Source organism: Chaetodon trifascialis, chromosome 16 (genome assembly GCF_039877785.1).
Source record: "Chaetodon trifascialis isolate fChaTrf1 chromosome 16, fChaTrf1.hap1, whole genome shotgun sequence".
Lineage (NCBI taxonomy): Eukaryota > Metazoa > Chordata > Actinopteri > Chaetodontiformes > Chaetodontidae > Chaetodon > Chaetodon trifascialis.
The window spans coordinates 19,213,920-19,233,515 of record NC_092071.1 but is presented as its reverse complement, the minus strand read 5'-3'; the positions used below and the strand labels follow the sequence as shown (position 1 = coordinate 19,233,515).

Genomic DNA, 19,596 nt, shown 5'->3' with positions numbered 1-19,596 from the left:
CTGGTGTTTGGTGAACCGGAGTCTCTCCAGTGTGATTTCAGACACAGTGGACAGCAGTCATTAATCACTTTGCTGTGACGGAGCCCGTGTGTGTTCATGTGTTTGCGTGTGTGTGTTGGAAGTGGTTCTGTTTTCCTTCTCATGCGTGTTCATCAGCAAACAAATCCTATCTGTTCGTGGGGAAGTGATATTGGAAATGCCAGCGGTGCGAGGGGAATGCCTGTTTTGTTGTTCTTCCTCTCTCTGTTAGTTATTTCCTATTGCTGAGATATGACCTCTGGCATGTCGCTCTCTCCTTGGGGCCCTGGCTGCATGTCGGGGATATGGAGGACCAAAATGTGGCTGGCTGTGTGGCCCTCAGGCTATAGCATGTCACTTTTTACTTGCCAGCCTTTGTAGCAACATGCTGTTAGAATTCATTCTAGGGCTGCAATGATCTCCATCTGTTAAGGGTTTACTTCTTTAACTTCCCAGAGTTGCAGTACAACGTGTGAGTGAGGAGGTGTTTACAGTTAGCACTAAGTCAGAATGTTGTCTGAGAGCTTCAGACAGGCTCGGATATGAGAAGGAGAAATCAAACTTGCAAGAAATGGATTCAAGCCAAATAAAAGAAATAAAGACCTCATGTTGAAAATCCTTGGGCAAGTTCATGTTATCAAGAGCAAATGCTTTTACAGATGAACTGCCGAAACGTGGTTGTCATCAAAGATTTGTCCATTTGGAGCAGCAAGATCTGAGTAAAATCTGACCTTCAAAATGCCACAAGTTGTAAGCATGATCTCAGTTGACAGAAGGGTCCAGTGAAGTGCCATCGCTGAGGAAGTCTGCTGTATCCCTCCATTGCCTCAGGCACCTATAGGTCATAGTAAGAGGGGCTGAAGAGCACCATATCTGCTCTCACACAGGATTAACAAAAGACCATGACCCAGTCCCCAGGGGGTACACACACACACACTCAGACTCAGAGGAGGCCTGATGCACGTACTCACCATTGCAAAGCATTCAACACATGTCTGCACATACTGTACAGGACATTCACATCAAGATGGATCTGCTGCTCGTGGCAGCGCTGTCAAACAATAACAGATGACTTTTAATCAACTGTTTTTCTTTCACTCATAACAGCTTTTCTATCAATAAGCATAGGGTATTTATAATATAGTAGCCAAGATACCCTCACTGTAAGTTACCATTAAAAGCACCAACCTTTGCAGTAAAAAACTAGTAGCTGTTGATGTGTAACCTGTATCGATGCCATGTCCGTGTTCATGTTTACCTTTGACAGTACTTTGCTTTGTAACATCTCGTGTGTGTTGTTGGATTTTAGTTATTACAAAGACCAGATGTCAATTTCATGCAGTGAAAATCCTCTAAGATGAAGACGTGCTCCCTCCCACCTCTGGAGAGCACTGTTTCAGGGTGTGGGTGAGAGGTTAACATGGATTAGGTTTAGGTTACTCTGAAGGTGAAGGTGAAGCATTTAGAGAAGTTTAAATGGTTTGGATAAGGCTAAGATATGAATGTAGATAACAAAGGTCATCACAAGTGTGTTGATGCGATGTGTGTATGTGTGTGTTTTTCAGGCCAAAGCCCTGCTCAGTTCATGGAGCTAGTTTCCCAAAATACCATATCCTCCTCAGTGGGAGATCAGCAGACATAAGCACATAATGACAGGAAGGGATGAGTCCGGCCTTAAGTCCCCGGTAGCAAACAGAATTTTCCCACTCTGGATGTCAGCATTTTCCCCTCTCTACACCAACACCCAGGGATATCTTCCCCATCCTTCATGAGCACTCTCTGTGCAGTCCTAACTAAGACATCTGACTGGCACTGATGGGACTTTCCCACCATGCTGAAAGGAAAAGTTCTCTTTGTTCCTGCTCAGACGTGGATGGACAGGCTGTTTGGACGCCTCCGCTAATGTTTGATATTTCAGTTTAACAAGGTACAGAGGTGCCATCTGTGGGATGGGATCATACATCCAGAGCCAGCCTCTTCAAGCATCTGCAAGTGTTACTGACTATAAACACTGCTGGCTACATGAATGGCCATTTTCAATAATGGGAAGAATTCAATGCCTGTTGCAGAGCCAAAGAGCAACAGTTGTCTGAATCCCATAAAGTAAATTTGATGAGAAACGAATCCCCTTTTAATCCCTCCATCCTTTATTGACATTTTCACATGGATAGACCTACAGTATATTGTAATATACAGTATGGATATAATGCTCTTGTAAGCTTGACTGTGTTTTTTTGGCGTGTGAGTATGTGTTTGGAGGGTCTTAGCACCTTTGTTTCCAGACTCTGTTGTTAATGGATCAAGTTGAATAAATCACCTGTTCCTTTGTAACGCCATGTTTATCTTTTTCTCCTGTCTTTCATAGATTCCCTTTGTACTCCAGAGGAGAGCGCTTTCATTTTGAATATGGTGTCTACTTACTCAACAAGAACATTGCCCAGGTAATGTATAAACACACAGTGCTGAAACATTTGCTAATAGTGTCTGAATTAACAGCCCTAACCCTAATAATGACAAATTTGAGGGGCCTAAAACATGTTTTTTTTTTAAATTACACAACTAATTCTTGAGTCTAAGACCCCATTTACACCTGCTATTGAAATGAGATCTGTTTTTGGACATGTTATCAGGACAAGGAAAAACACATGTTGTAAATGCATCATGATCAAAACGTGATCAGAACAGCCAGACCACCTCAGGAGGTAGTCTAGGTGGCAATGTATTTTGATTTTAGGTAGGTGTAAACGTAATCTGTACAATGTGCTGGCATCCGTGCACAACCATACACTGATGCAGGTATTTTACTTTAAACTTTAACCACTTTAAAGAGGTAAAAAATGAAAGCAATACAGGCGGGAAATGAATGATATACATTCAGAAATAACAGTTTGCATTGTACTCATCTCATTCTGAAGCTGCTTTTTGCATTAAGTTGCTGCCTGGGTTATTTCATGTATAGGAACCCTTTGTGCACACACAGATACATGCATTCACTAACCTGTGGAGCCACTTTAAAGGCTGGCAATAATGAAAACCCAGAGTTCCTACTGAAGATGTAAATCTTTAAATGGGCCACAAATATATAGTTTAATTAAAAAAGAAGACGTAATACTGTCATGGAAGAGCTGGACACTGTAGTTTTTAGTAAACGTTTTTCAAACAGAAGTAATCATTGCATTTATTGGGGGCTAATTTTGTACTGTTGAGTATTTTTACAGCAGTGGGATTGATTTAAAACTATTACGAAGTTCGACAGTGTGTTTTTAGCCATGCTGGCTGCATGGTTGGTTGGGTGTTGGTGAGCTGGTCTGCCACTTTGGTCCGTACTGAAAAAATGACTTTGGGGTGGATAGCCATGTAATTTTGTAGACATTTATGGTCCCCAGGATGACATTGATGATCCTCTGACTGACTGTCCAAAACTTTGCTTTATGACCAAATGTCTGCAAAACTAAATACATTCCCATCAGTGCCAATTAGCAAATGTTAACATCCCAGCTAACATGATGAACATGATAAATACTGGCCCTGCTTAACATGAGCATTTTGGTGTTGTCATTGTAAGCATCTTAGCATGCTGACATTAGCGTTTAGCTCAAAGTGCTACTGTGCTCAACACAGCTTCAGAGTTGCTAGCATAGCTGTGGACTGGAGAGTGTTAATAGCTTTGGGAGAAATAAGATACGTCAGACTTTGGCTACACAGGCAACAACTTGTTTTAGGAGCAAATCATTATTGGTTTTAGCCTTTTCATGGGATTTGTTGACAATAAGAAAAGAATAACACCAGACATCCTTGAAAGGTGTAATATACAATATGCAGCCCACTAGATGTCAGCAAACAAGGTTTTGTTATGTAAAGGTATAATGAAGCAATGGTGTCCTGAGCAGAGAATCAAGTCACGCTCACTCTGTGTGTGTTGGAATTTGAGCAGCTCTGTTCTTTGTTTTGATGGCTGGTCCAGCCACGCATGCGCATTAGTGCATTTGACCGTGCGTGTTAGGATATGCTAGCCTATTCCTGTCCTACCCTCGCCTGTTTTTCAACATGGCGGACGAGTCGCACACTTTCTCATATTTCAGTCAAACAGTTTTGTGAGCAGTGTGTTCAGATGCTACTTTCTTTCTGCCCCAACAACGTACACATTTGTTTTGGTCTGAGATGCTGGTGCCCTAGTGCGATATCTAGCTGCATCAGATGTTTCAGATACAACCTTTAAAGTGCCTTTGAGGGACCAGATAGCCACAACATGAAATGTATCTGTGTGTGCGGGTGATATTTAGCACACAAGTTGAATTAATGCTCTAAATTGGCCTCACTCTTTTTCCATTTCTCTTAAACCCAAACACCCCAGGAGAGGTTTGAACTCTTGACCTATCCATGCTTATTAAAGTGCACCTAATGTGTTGACCTGGGTTCCTCCCTCCATTCACCCCTCAGACATTTAGCACCGACTTTTAACAATTTGCATTCCATTCCCTGTTTTCTTCCTTGTCCAGGTGGGAATGAAGGGCCTCTCTACTGAATAACGCCAGCCAATTAGCACTAGCAGGTGGCTGACTTCAAACCGCTGCACTTTGGCAGGTTGTAGTTCTAATATGAGACCACAAGCTGTGAGCCAATATCCAAGTCTGCCATCTTCCCACCGGAGTCCAAGAGAAAGAAAATAAGCTCGATAAGAAAACATTTTAGACAGCAAGTGAAAATAAGTGTTGTCTGAAACCACCAAAGGGATAGACAAAGCGGCCTGTCATGTTTTGAAAATGTTTCTAAAAAATGATATGTGCGTACTGAATCCAAAACGGAAGCCATTATTCAAGGTTGGTACTGTGTTATACATTGTTAGCTCAGTGTACGTTGTTGAGTAATGCCAAACTGTCACTGGATACTGTACTTACTGCATCAAGTCAAGTGAAGTCAATTTATTTATGTAATCCAATATCACAAATGAAAAAGTTTGCCTCATGGAGACTTACAGTCTGTACAGCACAGCCTCGATCTTAGAGCCTTGATTTGGATAAGGAACAACAAAAAAAAAAGCGGGGAGGGTATTTAATGGGGGGGAAAATTTGAAGAAACCTCAGGAGGAGGAGGAAAATACATGTCATGTGTATTACTATAATAACTGTCAAGACCAAACTCACACACACACACACACACACACACACACACACACACACACACACACACACACACACACACACACACACACATTTGATCCATTATTGATAGACACTTGTTCTAAGACATGCCGAAAAGTTTGCAGTGAAGCTCCAAGAAAGTGTTTATACTGAAAGAAAGAAGAAAGAAAGACATCCCTTTATTAGTCAAACACACACAGAGTTACAGAGGGGGGAAACTGCACACGCCATGCATTTGTGAAATTTGTTTCTCCGCATTTAACCCATCCCGTCACGTCCGTCCTCCGCAGCAGACCAGGCTGACAGCAGCGCCCGGAGACCTGGTCAGGGGGTGATCTTCTTGCGTGTTTTTAGTGGGTTTTTTTTTAAAGAGGATACCCCAGGTGAACACGGGGAGAACATGCAATGTTCTCAAACTCAAACAAGCACACTCCACACAGAAAGGCTGCTTTTTCCTCAAGCAGCAGGCACCAAAGGCATGGTGGAGGACACGCCCCCGGTGCCCGCAGCGGGAATCAAACCCGGGATCTTCTAGCTGTGAGGCGACAGTGTTGCCACTGAGCCACCGTGTCATATATCCCACAAGTTGAACATATCGTACTCTCCTGTTTACAGAATAACTTGGCTTGTTCAGCCATTGAAAATCACTTGTTGTGTGACTAACTAAAATAAGAGATGCTTTGTTTCTAAAGCTAAACATGCACACTGTATACAGTATACTGTATGCACCAGAGAGACAGATTTAAATGTGCATGACACATATAATCATTTTCACATGTAGAATATTTGCCGTGCAGTCATCTCAATGCATATTCCTACCTTTCAACTCACATAACACCCGCCCGTAATCCGTTTTATCAAAGACACACGTCGTGATCTAAGCTGTCTGAGATTTCGGTTTCATGAATCTTAGCCATGCGGTGCCATCCCATGTAGAACTACATGCTCACTCTTGCAGAAAGTTTAATTAGGCTACTGATAGAAGGCACATGTGTTTGGAAGAGAACTATTGTTTATCTACGTCAGCTCCCTGGCAATAATATTTCCTGATTTGTTTTATGAAAATGGTGCAGTGATGCACGGAGAGAGGCCTTTTGTGGTGTTCAAGAGTAGAACATGTTCTTTAAAACACCAGATTTTTTTATGCCATCGTAAAAATGGCTGCCTCAAAATAAGCATTTATATGGCACTTGTGGAAGATGAAATTAAGACTAAGCCCATGCACATAGAAATAAACAGATTCTTCATTGTAGTATACCTTATGATGGCCTTTGATGTCAGGTCATCTTGAAGAAAACACTTCTTTTTCTTATTTTTGCTAAAGCCAACATGCTCTGCTTTTAACAGCGTGGTAGAGCATCAGTATTTTTACGAGATGAAATTTAAGCTTTCTTTCAAAGTCCTGTCTAATGCATCCCATGTGTGCCTGACTACGTCCACGTCAAGGATGAGTTATCAGGTCGACTTCAAAACAATATACTGGTGTCACATGAATATTCCAACTCCATGTGATAGCGATGATAGAGCATTGTTTCAAACCTGAAGAAGTGGTAAACATGTCACAGTTGATAAAATAAAACCCACCGCAAACATAGCTTCCCCAGCCCAGTTTGCTTGATTTCTGCACACCGCATTAAACTGTGTGCTCCTGTGAGGCCGATCTTTCAGTGTCAAGTTCGGAAGCTGGGAAAGGCACGCAGGCAGCAGAACTCTTTCATGCTACATAAATTCTGCTTGAAATCTAATTAGGAATCCTTAACCTTGTCATTTACATCCGCTTTATCAGCTCACTCCTGCTCTGATGTTTCTTTTATTGGGGCGTTTATGAGGAAATGATTGCTTCACTGATCCCTCCATATTAAGCCTGGATCTTCTACTGCTGATATGATTTGCCAACAGACAGCATTTTATTTACAGCAGTTATTTAGTTTGTCTTTTGTTATTATCTTTAATGGCCCCCTTTGCTTGAGCCAGGCTTGTCATGCAGCTTATTCAGTGTCTGGCTTTGTGATACAAAGCAGAGGTCTGGTTTCACAGCAGACCAGGCTGACTGGCTGATTGGCTGGTTTGCTGAATGACTGGGTGGGAGACATTAGCTGTCCATCTCTTATTAAATTGCCCTGTGTGGCTGTGTTTGAAAGTGATACAGGGAAGCTGGCGAAGGATCAGGGCCGCAGCAGGTCAACCCTGCTTTGATGTGGCAGAGGGAGAAGTTTGCTTTTATTAGGCCTCGTGTCATGAGGCCAGGGGCAAGGACGGGGAGCATGCTTGGAGCACCGGGGATGTCAGGTGGTAACACACTCCCATGTTGCCACTTCAGGTTAATTTGTTTGTCAAAGAGAAGCTCAGAAAGGACTTTCTGGGCTGAAACCCAACATTCTCTCCAGCTCCTCTTTATTTCTCGTGCAATCACTTAATACTGCAAAATCTGCAGCGCCTGAAGGAATTACTCACATTCATGTGGAGCCATTTATGCTAACATACACATTTTCTCTTCGGTCCCAGTTGCACTGACACAAAAACATGAGCATGGGTTAGAGAGAATGTGACTTTCTATCATCTAGAGCTGCAGCAATTAGTCGATTAATAGACTAATTAACTATTTTGATACTTGATTAACTGTCTCAGTCAAGTTTCAAGCAAAATATCAAACATCTTCAATATAAGAACTTCCTTCTGTTCTTTGTAATGTAAATGAAGAGTTTGGGGGTTTTGGACTGTTGTGTGAACAAAAGAAACATTTTGAAGACATCATAGACTATGATTGATTGATTTCTGGTGAAAATAGTCAGTAGATTAATCTTTAATTCGTTCGTTGCAGCCCTGTATTCAGTTTAGTTGTTAAATGAATGGCATGTGGCTGCTGCTTTTACCTTGAAGTAGTTTGACACAGGTATGTAACTGGGCCTGAAGTGCCCATCCACAGGGTGCACAAATGTTGAACCTGCCATTCCTCCATTCAAGGAGACAAATTAGCCAAGTTAGTGTGACTGACTCCAAAGGAAAACCAGCAGCCTTTTGTCTGGAGGCATGCCATGTGTTGAATTTACTTACTCCCTGTGTTATCCGCTTGGCTACGTTGTTGTGAAACAGGCATGTGGAGTTCATTAGTTGACAACTGATGCTACACAAAATCTCCAGGTTTTTAGGAGGAGGGGGCGGACACAATTATTTCTCAGTCACTAAGCTTGGTGTATCATATTTTGTGGGCCTCAGGCGCAGGAAACGTAGTATTGGGAATTAAAACACAGCAAATGTGTTGTGGCCTAACCAGGTCACTTCTGGGTTCACCTTTTTTTCTGTCTACTGGGGAAAGTCGCCTGCAGTCTCCCACCTTCTAACTCTCTGGGCAATTTCACAGCATGATCTGCAGACACAGTGCCATTCTGGTGGTCTGGAACATACGTCAGAGCGCCTGCTGCCATTAAGAATGGCAACTGTGGCTCTATAAAACACGGCTATGAGTCATGGGGGAGCCTACTGTGTTTAGTGGTTAGTAGAGGTGGCAGCAAGCGGAACAGGAGCTGGTTGGCTGGAGGTATTCTTGGTGAAGCTATTTGGAAAGGTTGTAGACTTTTGCTTAAGACTGACACTAACAGTTAGTCTTTCCCACATGGTGTCAGTTCACTCATTGAAGTGGCAGATATAGAATGACATATTGCTTCTATTTTGTGGATTATTAAGTGTTGATAGTCGGCATGATGTGTTACTTTTTGCTGCTATTTTGTGTTATTTTCTTGATCGATGAAGAAAGTAATTGTTTTTTTGTATTTCTGAATGGCCTCTCAGCCCAGATGATACAGTCTTGTATATGGCACAGAGGCTGGAGGTTCCCCACCCCGGTCTAGGATTTTGGAGCATTTTGCAGCGTATTGTTGTGTTAAACATCGCCAATTAAAAATCAATTAAAAATCAAATCAAATTCAAATCAAATACAAATTTTAAAAATATAGTTTTCACTGACTTACGAGGAGATTTTTTTGCTTTTAATACAGTATAACAAGAGGTATTGTCATTTTTCTCCACTGACACCACTAAAGCTGAGGTTAAGCATAAATGTTACTGATGCTTAACCAAAAAAAACAATATGGAAATATACCATATTTGTCACTGAGTTTAGTGACTGTAAGCAAACCCATTCACATCCGTTCTCTTCTGTTCACTCATGCTCCTGTCTCATCCATTTCATCTTTGTTAATTTCACATATTCCAAAGTTGAGGCCCCTCCTTCAGCTTTTCGCCTCTGTGTCAAAGCTTCGACCCCAGTCAAAACAGATACGACATAGTCTTGGTATAGCCCTTTTTAGCCATTAGCTCATGCAAGACATGCAAGAAGTGAACACTACACAGCTGGGTTTTGACTCTCTATAGTGAAACAATGGGCGTACCATATTTGCACATGAACTCAGTTTTTCCACAGTTGACATTCCTGTAAGCAGTTGTGTGTTTACTCTCTGTCGGTCCACAAGCCTGTGAATCAGAAATGCCTGTGTACAATGGATGATTGTGTAATAGTCAAATGTAGGATATCAAAACGTGTGCTTCCGTCTGCCTAGTGTGATAGGTGTGCACTGTAAATGCACAGGGGTCAAATTTTGATTTCTTTTGTCACGTTTTGTAAACATTCCTTCAGTTCTATTAAAATCTTTGTGATATTATACCAAATAGGATTGAATGAGATTGCAGTGATAGTTGCAGAGTATAGTGTGTCAGACCCCATATCCTGAGCCTGCTCTGAGAGTCCTGAATGGGAAAAGAAGATCATAACTGACAGCAATCCATTATTCCATCCCCAAGGCATTGCTCCCAGAAGAAAAGTCCTGCTGTATCTGGTAATATCTGCAGTATTTATCACCATTTTCTCACTCCACAGTTGGTTGAATTCCCTTGAATGAGAGCAGAAACTGGAGCTTCAGCCTACTTCTCAGCAGGATCTTTCCGAGAATTGGACCACTTTTAGACAGAACTATTCCAGGTTTCCCTCGGAAGCCTGTTGGTCTTTCTCTCCTTGTCCAGCTGAGGCTTGTGGTTCGTGACTAACTTCTTGTTGCGTTCCAGAGAATGTTCCAGAAAAAAAAAACAGAAAGAAAAACAGGATTACATCTCCACTGTCCCCCTTAAACAACAGCAGTCATTCTTCTGTCCAGCCGCCTATGCAGAAACCTCATCTCAACAAACAGACTCCTCAATGTTCAGAAATCATAATGCAGCCCACTGTATGCTGTTTGTTTACCTGAACCCTGGACCACGGTTCCCCAGGCTCTGCCACCATCTCTACCCTAAGACAGACAGGGCCTGGAAGTAATCAGGCCATTTCAGCTGCCTGCTGCCACTCATTGTCTTCATCCTTCCATAACAGCCACATCCGTTCTCCATTTTACAGGGATTGATATGATAAAGCACATAATGGGTGGGACAGGCACCAGAAAATGTAGCGCCAAGTCAATGTAATGTACCTCACTTTCACCATTAACTAGCAGGAGGAAAGAAGAAACGAGGCACCAAGTGAAGTTCTCTTTTAGGCCAAGCCATAAACGTCTGTTTTTGCTTTAGCCCGCTGAAGAATAGCCTGAATCTGTATGCTCCGAGCGTCATGTCCCACATGGCCACATGCTGTACAAATGCTGGATAATCATCCTCTTACATCTAATAGAGGATAAGTCATAGACCCTGAATCTGACAATGTGTTTTGCATTTGAATGCCATTAAGGTGCCACTTTTAACAAAATCTATGTACTCCGTTGACAGTAAAAAGCACTTCATTAGTGTACTTTATTTATCCCATTTCAAGCAAGAAATTATTTTTGGCAGGTTATAAGTGGGTAAAATTGAGAGTTGTTTTGTAAGATTGTTAACAGCCTGACAGGAGCAGAGACAGAAGGCTGATGGCTGTCCGCTCTCCCCCTCTGGTGATTGATGCGGAGGGAGGATAGAAGAGGGAAGTCACTGTTTTCATGGTGCTGGCTGGACATAAGATTAGATCTGTCCAAAGGCTGTAGTTTGAAGCCTACAGCGCTACGTTATCTCATTTGGATTTTACATTATGTGTATTGGACGGACACTATCTGAATATGATAGTAAGGGTGTTTGTTTGCATTCAATTGTGTAGATATGTGAATTATTCTCTAATGTAATAGTGTCTGTTTGTTCTCCTGTGCTTTAATTACAGTATATACATGTGCACATTCTCAAATTTAAACAAGAAGTAGCAAAAACTAAGGCTGCCATACCGAACAGAACTGAAACATGTTTTGAAGCCTGAATTTGGAATAACCTGCGGTTTATGTGTCTTGGCCCGGGCCAAGCACGAGATGTGTGAGGAGAGACTTCACCAGCTGCCTGCACTGCTACAGGAAGGATCACTACTGAGAAATTACATTTATTTAAGAACTATTTTTCTGCTCTGAAGAAACAGCCTGTAGGGGAAAAAAGCTCCCAGTGGTTTAGTGTCCTGTGGTTCTGTGAAACTCCTTGTTCAAGCTATCTATTAACCAAACCCAGGCCTTAACATAAACCTCTCTATGCCCATGGGTTTTCATAGCCTGACTGTGTGGTCCCTGTTTTCCATCACAAACTTTTGTTGGTAGCTACAGCTTGCATCCAGTGCCACTTATTGGCCAGATTGAGTTGTTGGTGGGACCCTTTTTTACAACCAGAAGTAGGAGCACCCTTTTCCATAAACAGATATTTACCATATGCTGCTGTATCAGGGAGATTGTGGAAAGGCGGTAGTGTGTTTGAAGTGCTGTGCTCGCAAAGCCCTAACTTCACCGCCCTGCAGATTCTGTTTTTGATAAGGAAGAAGTGTGGAAGTAATTGATGCTCCAGTCCTCACCAGTACAATGGAGAGAGTGGTCTTTGTAGTCTGTCAGCTTGCCGTCGGCCAGAAGTTGCGATTTATAAGCAGGTCTCAGACCACAGTTGTAAGTGTATGTCACTGTGCTGTGGTTTCCAGCTTTGGGTGTGTGTGCGCAGTGAGGCCGTCAGTGCACTGCGATTATGCCTGAGCCCCAGGGTTTTATGGGAATTCCTCTGGACAGCCACCTATGACTTTATGAAACACTTAAATTCGTCTAATTGAATTTCCACATTTTGTGGTTAGTAGTTCCAGGTTTGTCCATCACCGCAAAGAGGTACCAGAGGAGCTAGTTCCACTAAATATAAGGGTAAAAGTAAATGTTAATCCTATGTCTGTATGTATGTATGTGTGTGTCTAAGAGAGAGAGAGAGTGAGTGATTGGAGAGAATATCATATGTGCCAAAGTAGTCCCTTTTTGTCGGTTATTGAACAACGTTTGGTATCTCTCGGCAGTCAAGTCAAGCCAAAATGTCATGTTATTTGCAGAGATTGATGAGGGCAAAGACGCCACAGGACAGAGACGGACCAGTACTGATGGTATGTTTTATCCCATAACATCAGAATGAATAGGTCCAGATCCAGAGATGATGCATTAAGTGGCACCTTTCATTTTCGTCCTCATCTTCAATCAGTGCAGTCATGTTATGTTCATTATCTCAGAATAGCGTCTTCCCACAGGTCAGACTGGATTTTACTGGCAAAATGCTGTGAAAACGAGGGGTTTGCTGTGATTCTGGGTGTTTGGAAAGTGTTGGCTGCTCTGCTCCATCATTTACTGAACAGTGTGTCTGCAGTTTCCAGCTGGTTGGAATTTGTAGTCGAGGCCTGTTTGTTCGGTGTCTCTTGTTGTTTCACTATGTGCTCTCCCTCTGTGCTGAAGTACCGAGGCCTCTAAAGTCCTTTCAGTTACACATATCTGCTCTCTCTGAGATATTACTGTATGGTAAGTAAGTTAAGTAAGTCCTTTTTTCACTGGCAGTTCCTTTGATCATACTTATGTCATTGTATTTTAAAACATACAGTTTGCAGTTTTTGGTGAAGTAAAAGGAAACTGGACCAAGGCACACAAACAAAATAATTCTCTCTGCTTGCTTTTTGGCTGGCCATGCTTCGGTCCTGGGGCCCCCACCACCTTGTCATGAGAATGGAGAGGGCAGAGACCAAGTATATTTTATGTCAGCAAGTTTAGAAAAACTTGTTTTTCTTGTTAATTCATCAAACCTTGTCTGCTGTCATACGGGTGTTTGGGAGTAGAGGTTTTCCATCATGAGTGCAGGCCTTACTGCGGCTCAGTGACATTAAACAGCTCTTTGGATAAAACAATGCTGGCCCCATCTGGTCAGTATTTGAAAAAATATCAGCTATCCTGGCTCTGTTATTCCTTCTATTCGGTGCTGTTCCTGCCTGCATGTGGATTTCATTACTGCTCTTTGACTCTGGCCAATCGGCAGCTTTTCATGTGAATTAACACGGCGGCTCTGGACCACAGACTTCTTTCAGTGGCACTCATCATTGAGTGAGGAGAGTTGATGTCTCTTTCCCCTAATTTGGCTTTGTCAAGTTAATCTCAGCATTAGTCTCGTTCTCTGGATGTCAGTCGCTCCAACACTCCTCTCCATCAAATCCGCTCTCACTTCATTAGGGTAGTGTCTCTCTATCAACCCTGATGTCACCCTCCATTACTCTGCCAGGAGTAGAGGATATGGGTGGAGTGTCCTCGCTGTCATGTCATCATCTGTGCCATTCAGCCACAGCTTTCTCTTTATTAATGAAGTGCCTGTGATGAGCCCAGGCCTGTTGTCCCAGAGGCCAAATAATTGTTTTACAGTTATTGGAGAAAAGGGGCTAAGAGGCTCATGAAAGCAGCTGTTAAATAAACACCAGCTCAAGTTTAAAGAGGCTGTGAGGGGGGTGCTTTGTTTCTTTACCATTGAAAATAATTAGTGTTAGTTGATTTCCTTGAATCTGAACTTTTTGATGTATAAAGTTAGAAGATATCAGCTGTATGAAGAATGGTACTTCATTTATGTGGTCTTGAGACAAGTTCACAGCACTCACTGACTACCTACTAATGATGGAAACACATATAACATCTAATATATAGTGTAAGCATAGACAAGATATGTCCATGAATATTTATGTACATGTTCAGTATCAACATAAATATAGGAAGCTGCCTTAAAATAAATTTCATTTTAATCAGATAGTAGTTAATTTGGTTCAGTTTTAAACTTAAATCACTGCTGAGTGAATGAAGTCACTGCTAAAAGGTTACTTCCTGTTACACATGAGCTCACAACGTCTGGCTACGTTCAGTTTGATTGCGTCTCAACTGCTTTGTTTGTTCTTACTCTCCAGGTTGTTTCGCACACATTATGACGCCAAACAGGCATCTCTTAAGTTTTAGTGGACAAATTATTGCCAATACTGTTGTTGTCCCCATGGAAACAGGCCCTTTTTTAAGCTGAAACATGCCTCGGCCAAGTCGTTGGCTCATGCTTTTCGGAGCAATTAGGATTCTGTCCACAGAAACTGCACCCTTCCATACCTAAGTATGCACCCAACTACAAATATAAACACAAATGCACATGCTGTAATTACATTATGTCAGTGCATGTGTTTGGCTTTTATGTGTTTGGAGCCTTAGCCTCGCAACTGTTAAAACAGTCAGAGTACAGCAGTTTGGAGCACGGTATTCTTGAGAGGAGGACGAGAGGGTTGGTCCTTCCCATGGCTGTGAGAACCAAGTAGCCAGAGACACCTGTCACTGTCAGCAGCAATGTCCTAATTCACCTCCTCCGTCCCCATTGACGAGGCTTTCTCCACAGACTTACGATCAGTAAATCCAGCTGATGACAGGTGCTGTGTGAGAAGTTGTTAGGATTTTTTGTAGATTGGTTGTGCATCGTCTCACTTTATTTTGTCAAATGTCAATAATACATCAGATGGATTTTACCAGTCTTGCTTTTTATGTTACTGATGAGATGACAGATGATATAATGTTCGACAGCTAATTTTTCTGAAGCCGCAAGTGGTTGGTTTATATGACTTGGCTGCTGTAAGAGAGCCAGATTGACCCTTATTTCACTTTAGCCTTCAATTCAGTTCAGCAGTGGCCTTCTTCCAGCTCATTAGAGAGTTAGAAACCACACATTCAACCACACACTCTTTCCCTCATGCTGAATTAATGGAACAATCCACATAGTTGGCCACCAAAAGTGTGTGGGGAAGAAAAAAAACTTGACCACACAAATGCTATTTGTTTCTTGTTCATCATTCTGCCTCTGCCTCTCTCCTCCAGTCTGAGTCGGATTTGGTTCCTTGAGAATTAGGTCACATTAAAAAAAAAAAAAAATCCATGCAGCCATTTGTTTACTTATTTATTATGAAAACCTCTGAAGCTGCTTTTGCAGAACAGTGAGACATATAAAACAAAGCATCATTACATGCATCTCTTTTATGATGGGTGGTTGTCTTTTGATTTTACAGGCAAATTTAAATGTAAAAAGAAGGAAATGTTACATTATGTTTATTTTATTAAATATTTTCCAGTATATTTTTTGTCTTACTGAAGCACAAGGAGCAGTAGCTTGAGAGGAACTGAAGCAAATTAATCCACTCATTGTATCATATGCAAACAAATGAAGGGCTGTGAGCTGTTACAGTATTATCAAGCACAAAGGTGAGTGGATTGAACTCTAGACAGCACTCAGGCTGAAGACATTATCTTGGGTTTTCCAGTCTAATCACAGATTACACGTCTTTGTCTGACTGAAAACAAATAATGCACCAAATGTCCTACGTAGGATTTTGGCCAGGAGTATTGCAGTGCTGCCTATGTAAAATCAAATATTGTAAACAGCCCAGGTTCCAAAAAAGTTGGGACGTTGTGTGAAATAACAAGATATTTAATGTTCAAACTAGTGCTGTCAATCGATTAAAAAAATATTTAATCGCGATTAATCTCATGAATGTCATAGTGAACTCGTGATTAATCACAAATTAATTACACATTTTTATCTATTCTACATGTCCCTTGAATTTACCATGCCCTAAACTTTCCTTTCTTAAGTTTCCTTTGAACGTAATAGCATCTATATGCCTCTGTCGAAAGCATCCAGTATCGCCTGGTTTTGACAAGAAGGCGGCGGAGAATTCGCATTCACCGTGTGTTTGGCCATCAAGTGGTATTTCAGACTGGATGTGCTACTGTGATAATTCAGTTCACACCACCATACACACAGATAACTTTGGTCTTGTCAGTCGACTCATCGGCCAACTTTTTGAAACTAAACTTTCCATTCAGAATCTTGTTCGCATCCATTTCGGCGTTTCGCACTTGACATCCACACAAACCGGTAGCCTACTCTTTTACAGCTAGCGAGCAGACAAGACCAAACACGTGCGTGAGGTGTGCCAATTGTTTTGTTTCCGGTTTACAACCGGATCCTGTAATTTTTCTTTATGTTACTAGCAGTGGCCACAGCCTCTAAAAAAACTACAAGTGCACTAGGTCATAAAGACCGTTAATTTCGCGATAAAAAAAATCACGCCGTTAAAATTGATTTGCGTTAACGTGTTAATAACGCAATATTTTTGACAGCACTATTTCAAACTGATTGTTTTTGGAAATCATTTACGTCATGTCCTCTGGGCTAAAAAGGAAGAACACCATCCAGACTAGCACAAAGTTCAAAGCCAGCACCTGTGATGGTATGGAGTGTGTTAGCGCCCATGCAGGGGTAACATGCACATCTGTGAAGGCACCATTAATGCTAAAAGGTACAAACAGGTTTTGGAGCAACATATGCTTCCATCCTGACGATGCCTTTTTCATTGATGTCTCCGCTTATGCCACCAAGACAATGCCAAGCCACATTCTGGATGCGTTACAGCAGCGTGGCTTTGTAGTAAAAGAGTGTGGGTACGAGCCTGGCCTGCCTGCAGCCCAGAACTGTCCGCCATTGAAAATGTGTGGCACATCATGAAGCACAGAACACAATAACAGACTGTTGAGCAACTGAAATCATATTTCAAGCAAGAATTTCACTTTCAAAACTTCAGCAATTAGTGTCCTCAGTTCCCAAACGCTCACTGAGTGCCGTTAAAAGACAAAGTGATGTAACACAGTAGTAAACATGCATCAGCTTTTTTTGGAACGTGTTGCAAACGTCAAATTCAGAATGAGTGTATACTTCCAAAAACAAGAAAGTTTATCAGTTTAATGTGAAATGTCTTGTCTTTGTACTGTATTCATTTGAATATAGTTTGAAAAGGATTGCACATTCTGTTTTTATTTATTTATTTCATTTAGCTCACTGTCCCTACTTTCTTTGGGATCGAGGTTGTACAGTGGACTGGGCCTTTGCAATTCGACATGGTTTGCAAAGAGCAGGCCCTGATTGTAATCAGCCATTCATTATGAGAAACTCTTTCTGCGTTGGGTTATGACTGATTTAATTTCGAACACTGCAGTCCATTGGCAGTGCAAAAAAAAAGTTTTAACATCCTTAACACTATGCAGGGTCACAGTTGAACAAACCCAGATGACCAGAGAATGCTCCAGGCTCTCCAAAGTAAACCGGACATGGCCTATACTCTTCCCATACTGTGACAGGTTTCAATTTGAAACTTGGAGCCAATGCAAAATAAAGCCAAGAATTTCTCTTTGCTTTTGTTTATTGTACCATTATCTTGTTTTTGAATTTTTATCCCCTTCTTAAGAAATCATTTTCATTGCTACTGTATTTGCTGAACATATGCGCTGGATTTTACTGTGTAATTTGTTTACATAATTGATTGTGTAATTTGTGACTCAGAGCCTGTGACTGGAGACAGTGAGTTTACTTGTCTTAATGTGTTTATTACCCAAACTGAGTCAGTATTATCTTTGCTTTTTGCCAGCAGAGCAACATTCAACCCTCTTATAGTGTTATATCCCTTTTTTTCATTACTGAAATCCCAGTTTAGGTTTGCACAATTTGATCTTGAGTACTGTCAAGTGTGACTAAAATCAGTGTGAAATGGTGCTTACCTTTTATACCATATTTCACATATGCTGTATTTTTTCTGTCTAATATTCTCACATTAGAGTTCTTTCTGAAGCATAATGTGGACTTTGTCTTTGCCAGTGGCTCTTGGAAAGCTGACCACAACTTCAAATCTGTTCTGCAAGAGCTCAGGCATAGCTGATCTGTCGGCTTACAACTAGGATGCCTTCTAATACTTAATATGTTCATAACCTTATCCTGATGGCTCTACCTGGCTTACACACAAACACACATTTACACAGATAAGCATAAAAACCAAAACCAAAATCTGACAAATGCCCTGTGTGCATAAATGTTCAGTCAATAAACACGTATGGTGCGTGTGATACACACACTATAGCTAAATCCTTCACCATGTGGATATATGAAAGACCTCTTGTTCCAAGTTTGTACTTTATCCTTACCAACCCAAATTCCTTCATGGAGCAGTTTGATGCTGCATATTTTATCCTGGTAGAATAGCAGCAGGATCTGGCTGGAAATCCCTTTGAACTCTGTGAAATATTGGAAGTCTGAGCTTTAATCTGGGGCTCTCTGGTTACTGTTATGATAGGGCATGTTGCTGGCCTGTCAGTTGTACTGTAGGCCAGACATAGTCATTTTACTGTCATCAAGGTTGTATTCATACTTGACAAACTGTTTCTATGAAGTAAGCGGAAGGAGGTTTATACCGAAATGTTGTTTGCCAAATGCTAATGTTTGGTTTTTTATGTAGTGAGAAACAGCCAAACTGAAGTTATTATTCATTCCTCATTTCTTGTTAGGCCTTACTCACACTTTTGACTTGTCAAAGTAGGCCGTGAAAATAAGCAGACATTTGGATAAGTAGCTCTCAACAACCATCACTTTGAAAGCGGTGCATTTGAATGTTAGTAACTCAGACAGATGAAGAGGAATGTACACAGTTTGCCAGCCCAGGCTCTCCCTGTGACCCCCAGTCCGTGGTAATACGAATAGAAAATCTCAGTCGTAAAACCATCCACAAAATAAAGAGGAAACGAAAAGAAAATAATATGCCCATTCACAAGGAGTGGAAGGGAGAAACACTGTGGGCAGCTCGAAGCCAGGATAGGCACCTGCCCACAAACCATATATTCATCCTCCTCTCTGGCCTACTGTTTTTCTAGGGGCCTTGTGGAAACACAACACACGTATATATAAAAAAAATATTCCCTTGTAAAATACCACAACACTTTTATTCCAAATAATAAAATGAGTGTGATCAGACTCGGGCTAAAATTAAAATGGTTTAACGACTATATTTGGCAGCTTTATTTAAAAGGCGTACTATAACTAGGCCACATTTTCTGTGTTTATCCAGGAACACTTTCCTTCATTAATGTATCTGTCCATGCTCAGGATTAGACAGTAGATCTGTGCTGAGTTCATGCTACCCTCCATTTTCCTCCAGTCACTCATCACTCATCTTCTGCCCTTCACTGTTTGGCACCATTCGCCGTTCAGACCACAAATGTTTGTGGCTTCCCTCAAGAACAAGCTCCGTATGCTTTGAATTTGAGTCTACAAA

General features: G+C 41.5%; 1 protein-coding gene across 2 annotated transcripts in view; it reads left to right on the top strand.

Moving 5' to 3' along the window:
• uvrag (UV radiation resistance associated gene) overlaps positions 1 to 19,596 on the top strand; it is an 84,023-nt gene that overhangs the window by 41,404 nt on the left and 23,023 nt on the right. For both annotated transcript variants that reach the window (XM_070982447.1, XM_070982448.1), the window contains exon 13: positions 2,384 to 2,459. In XM_070982447.1, the coding sequence (XP_070838548.1) occupies positions 2,384 to 2,459 (76 nt within the window). The remainder of the gene's footprint in view (positions 1 to 2,383; positions 2,460 to 19,596) is intronic.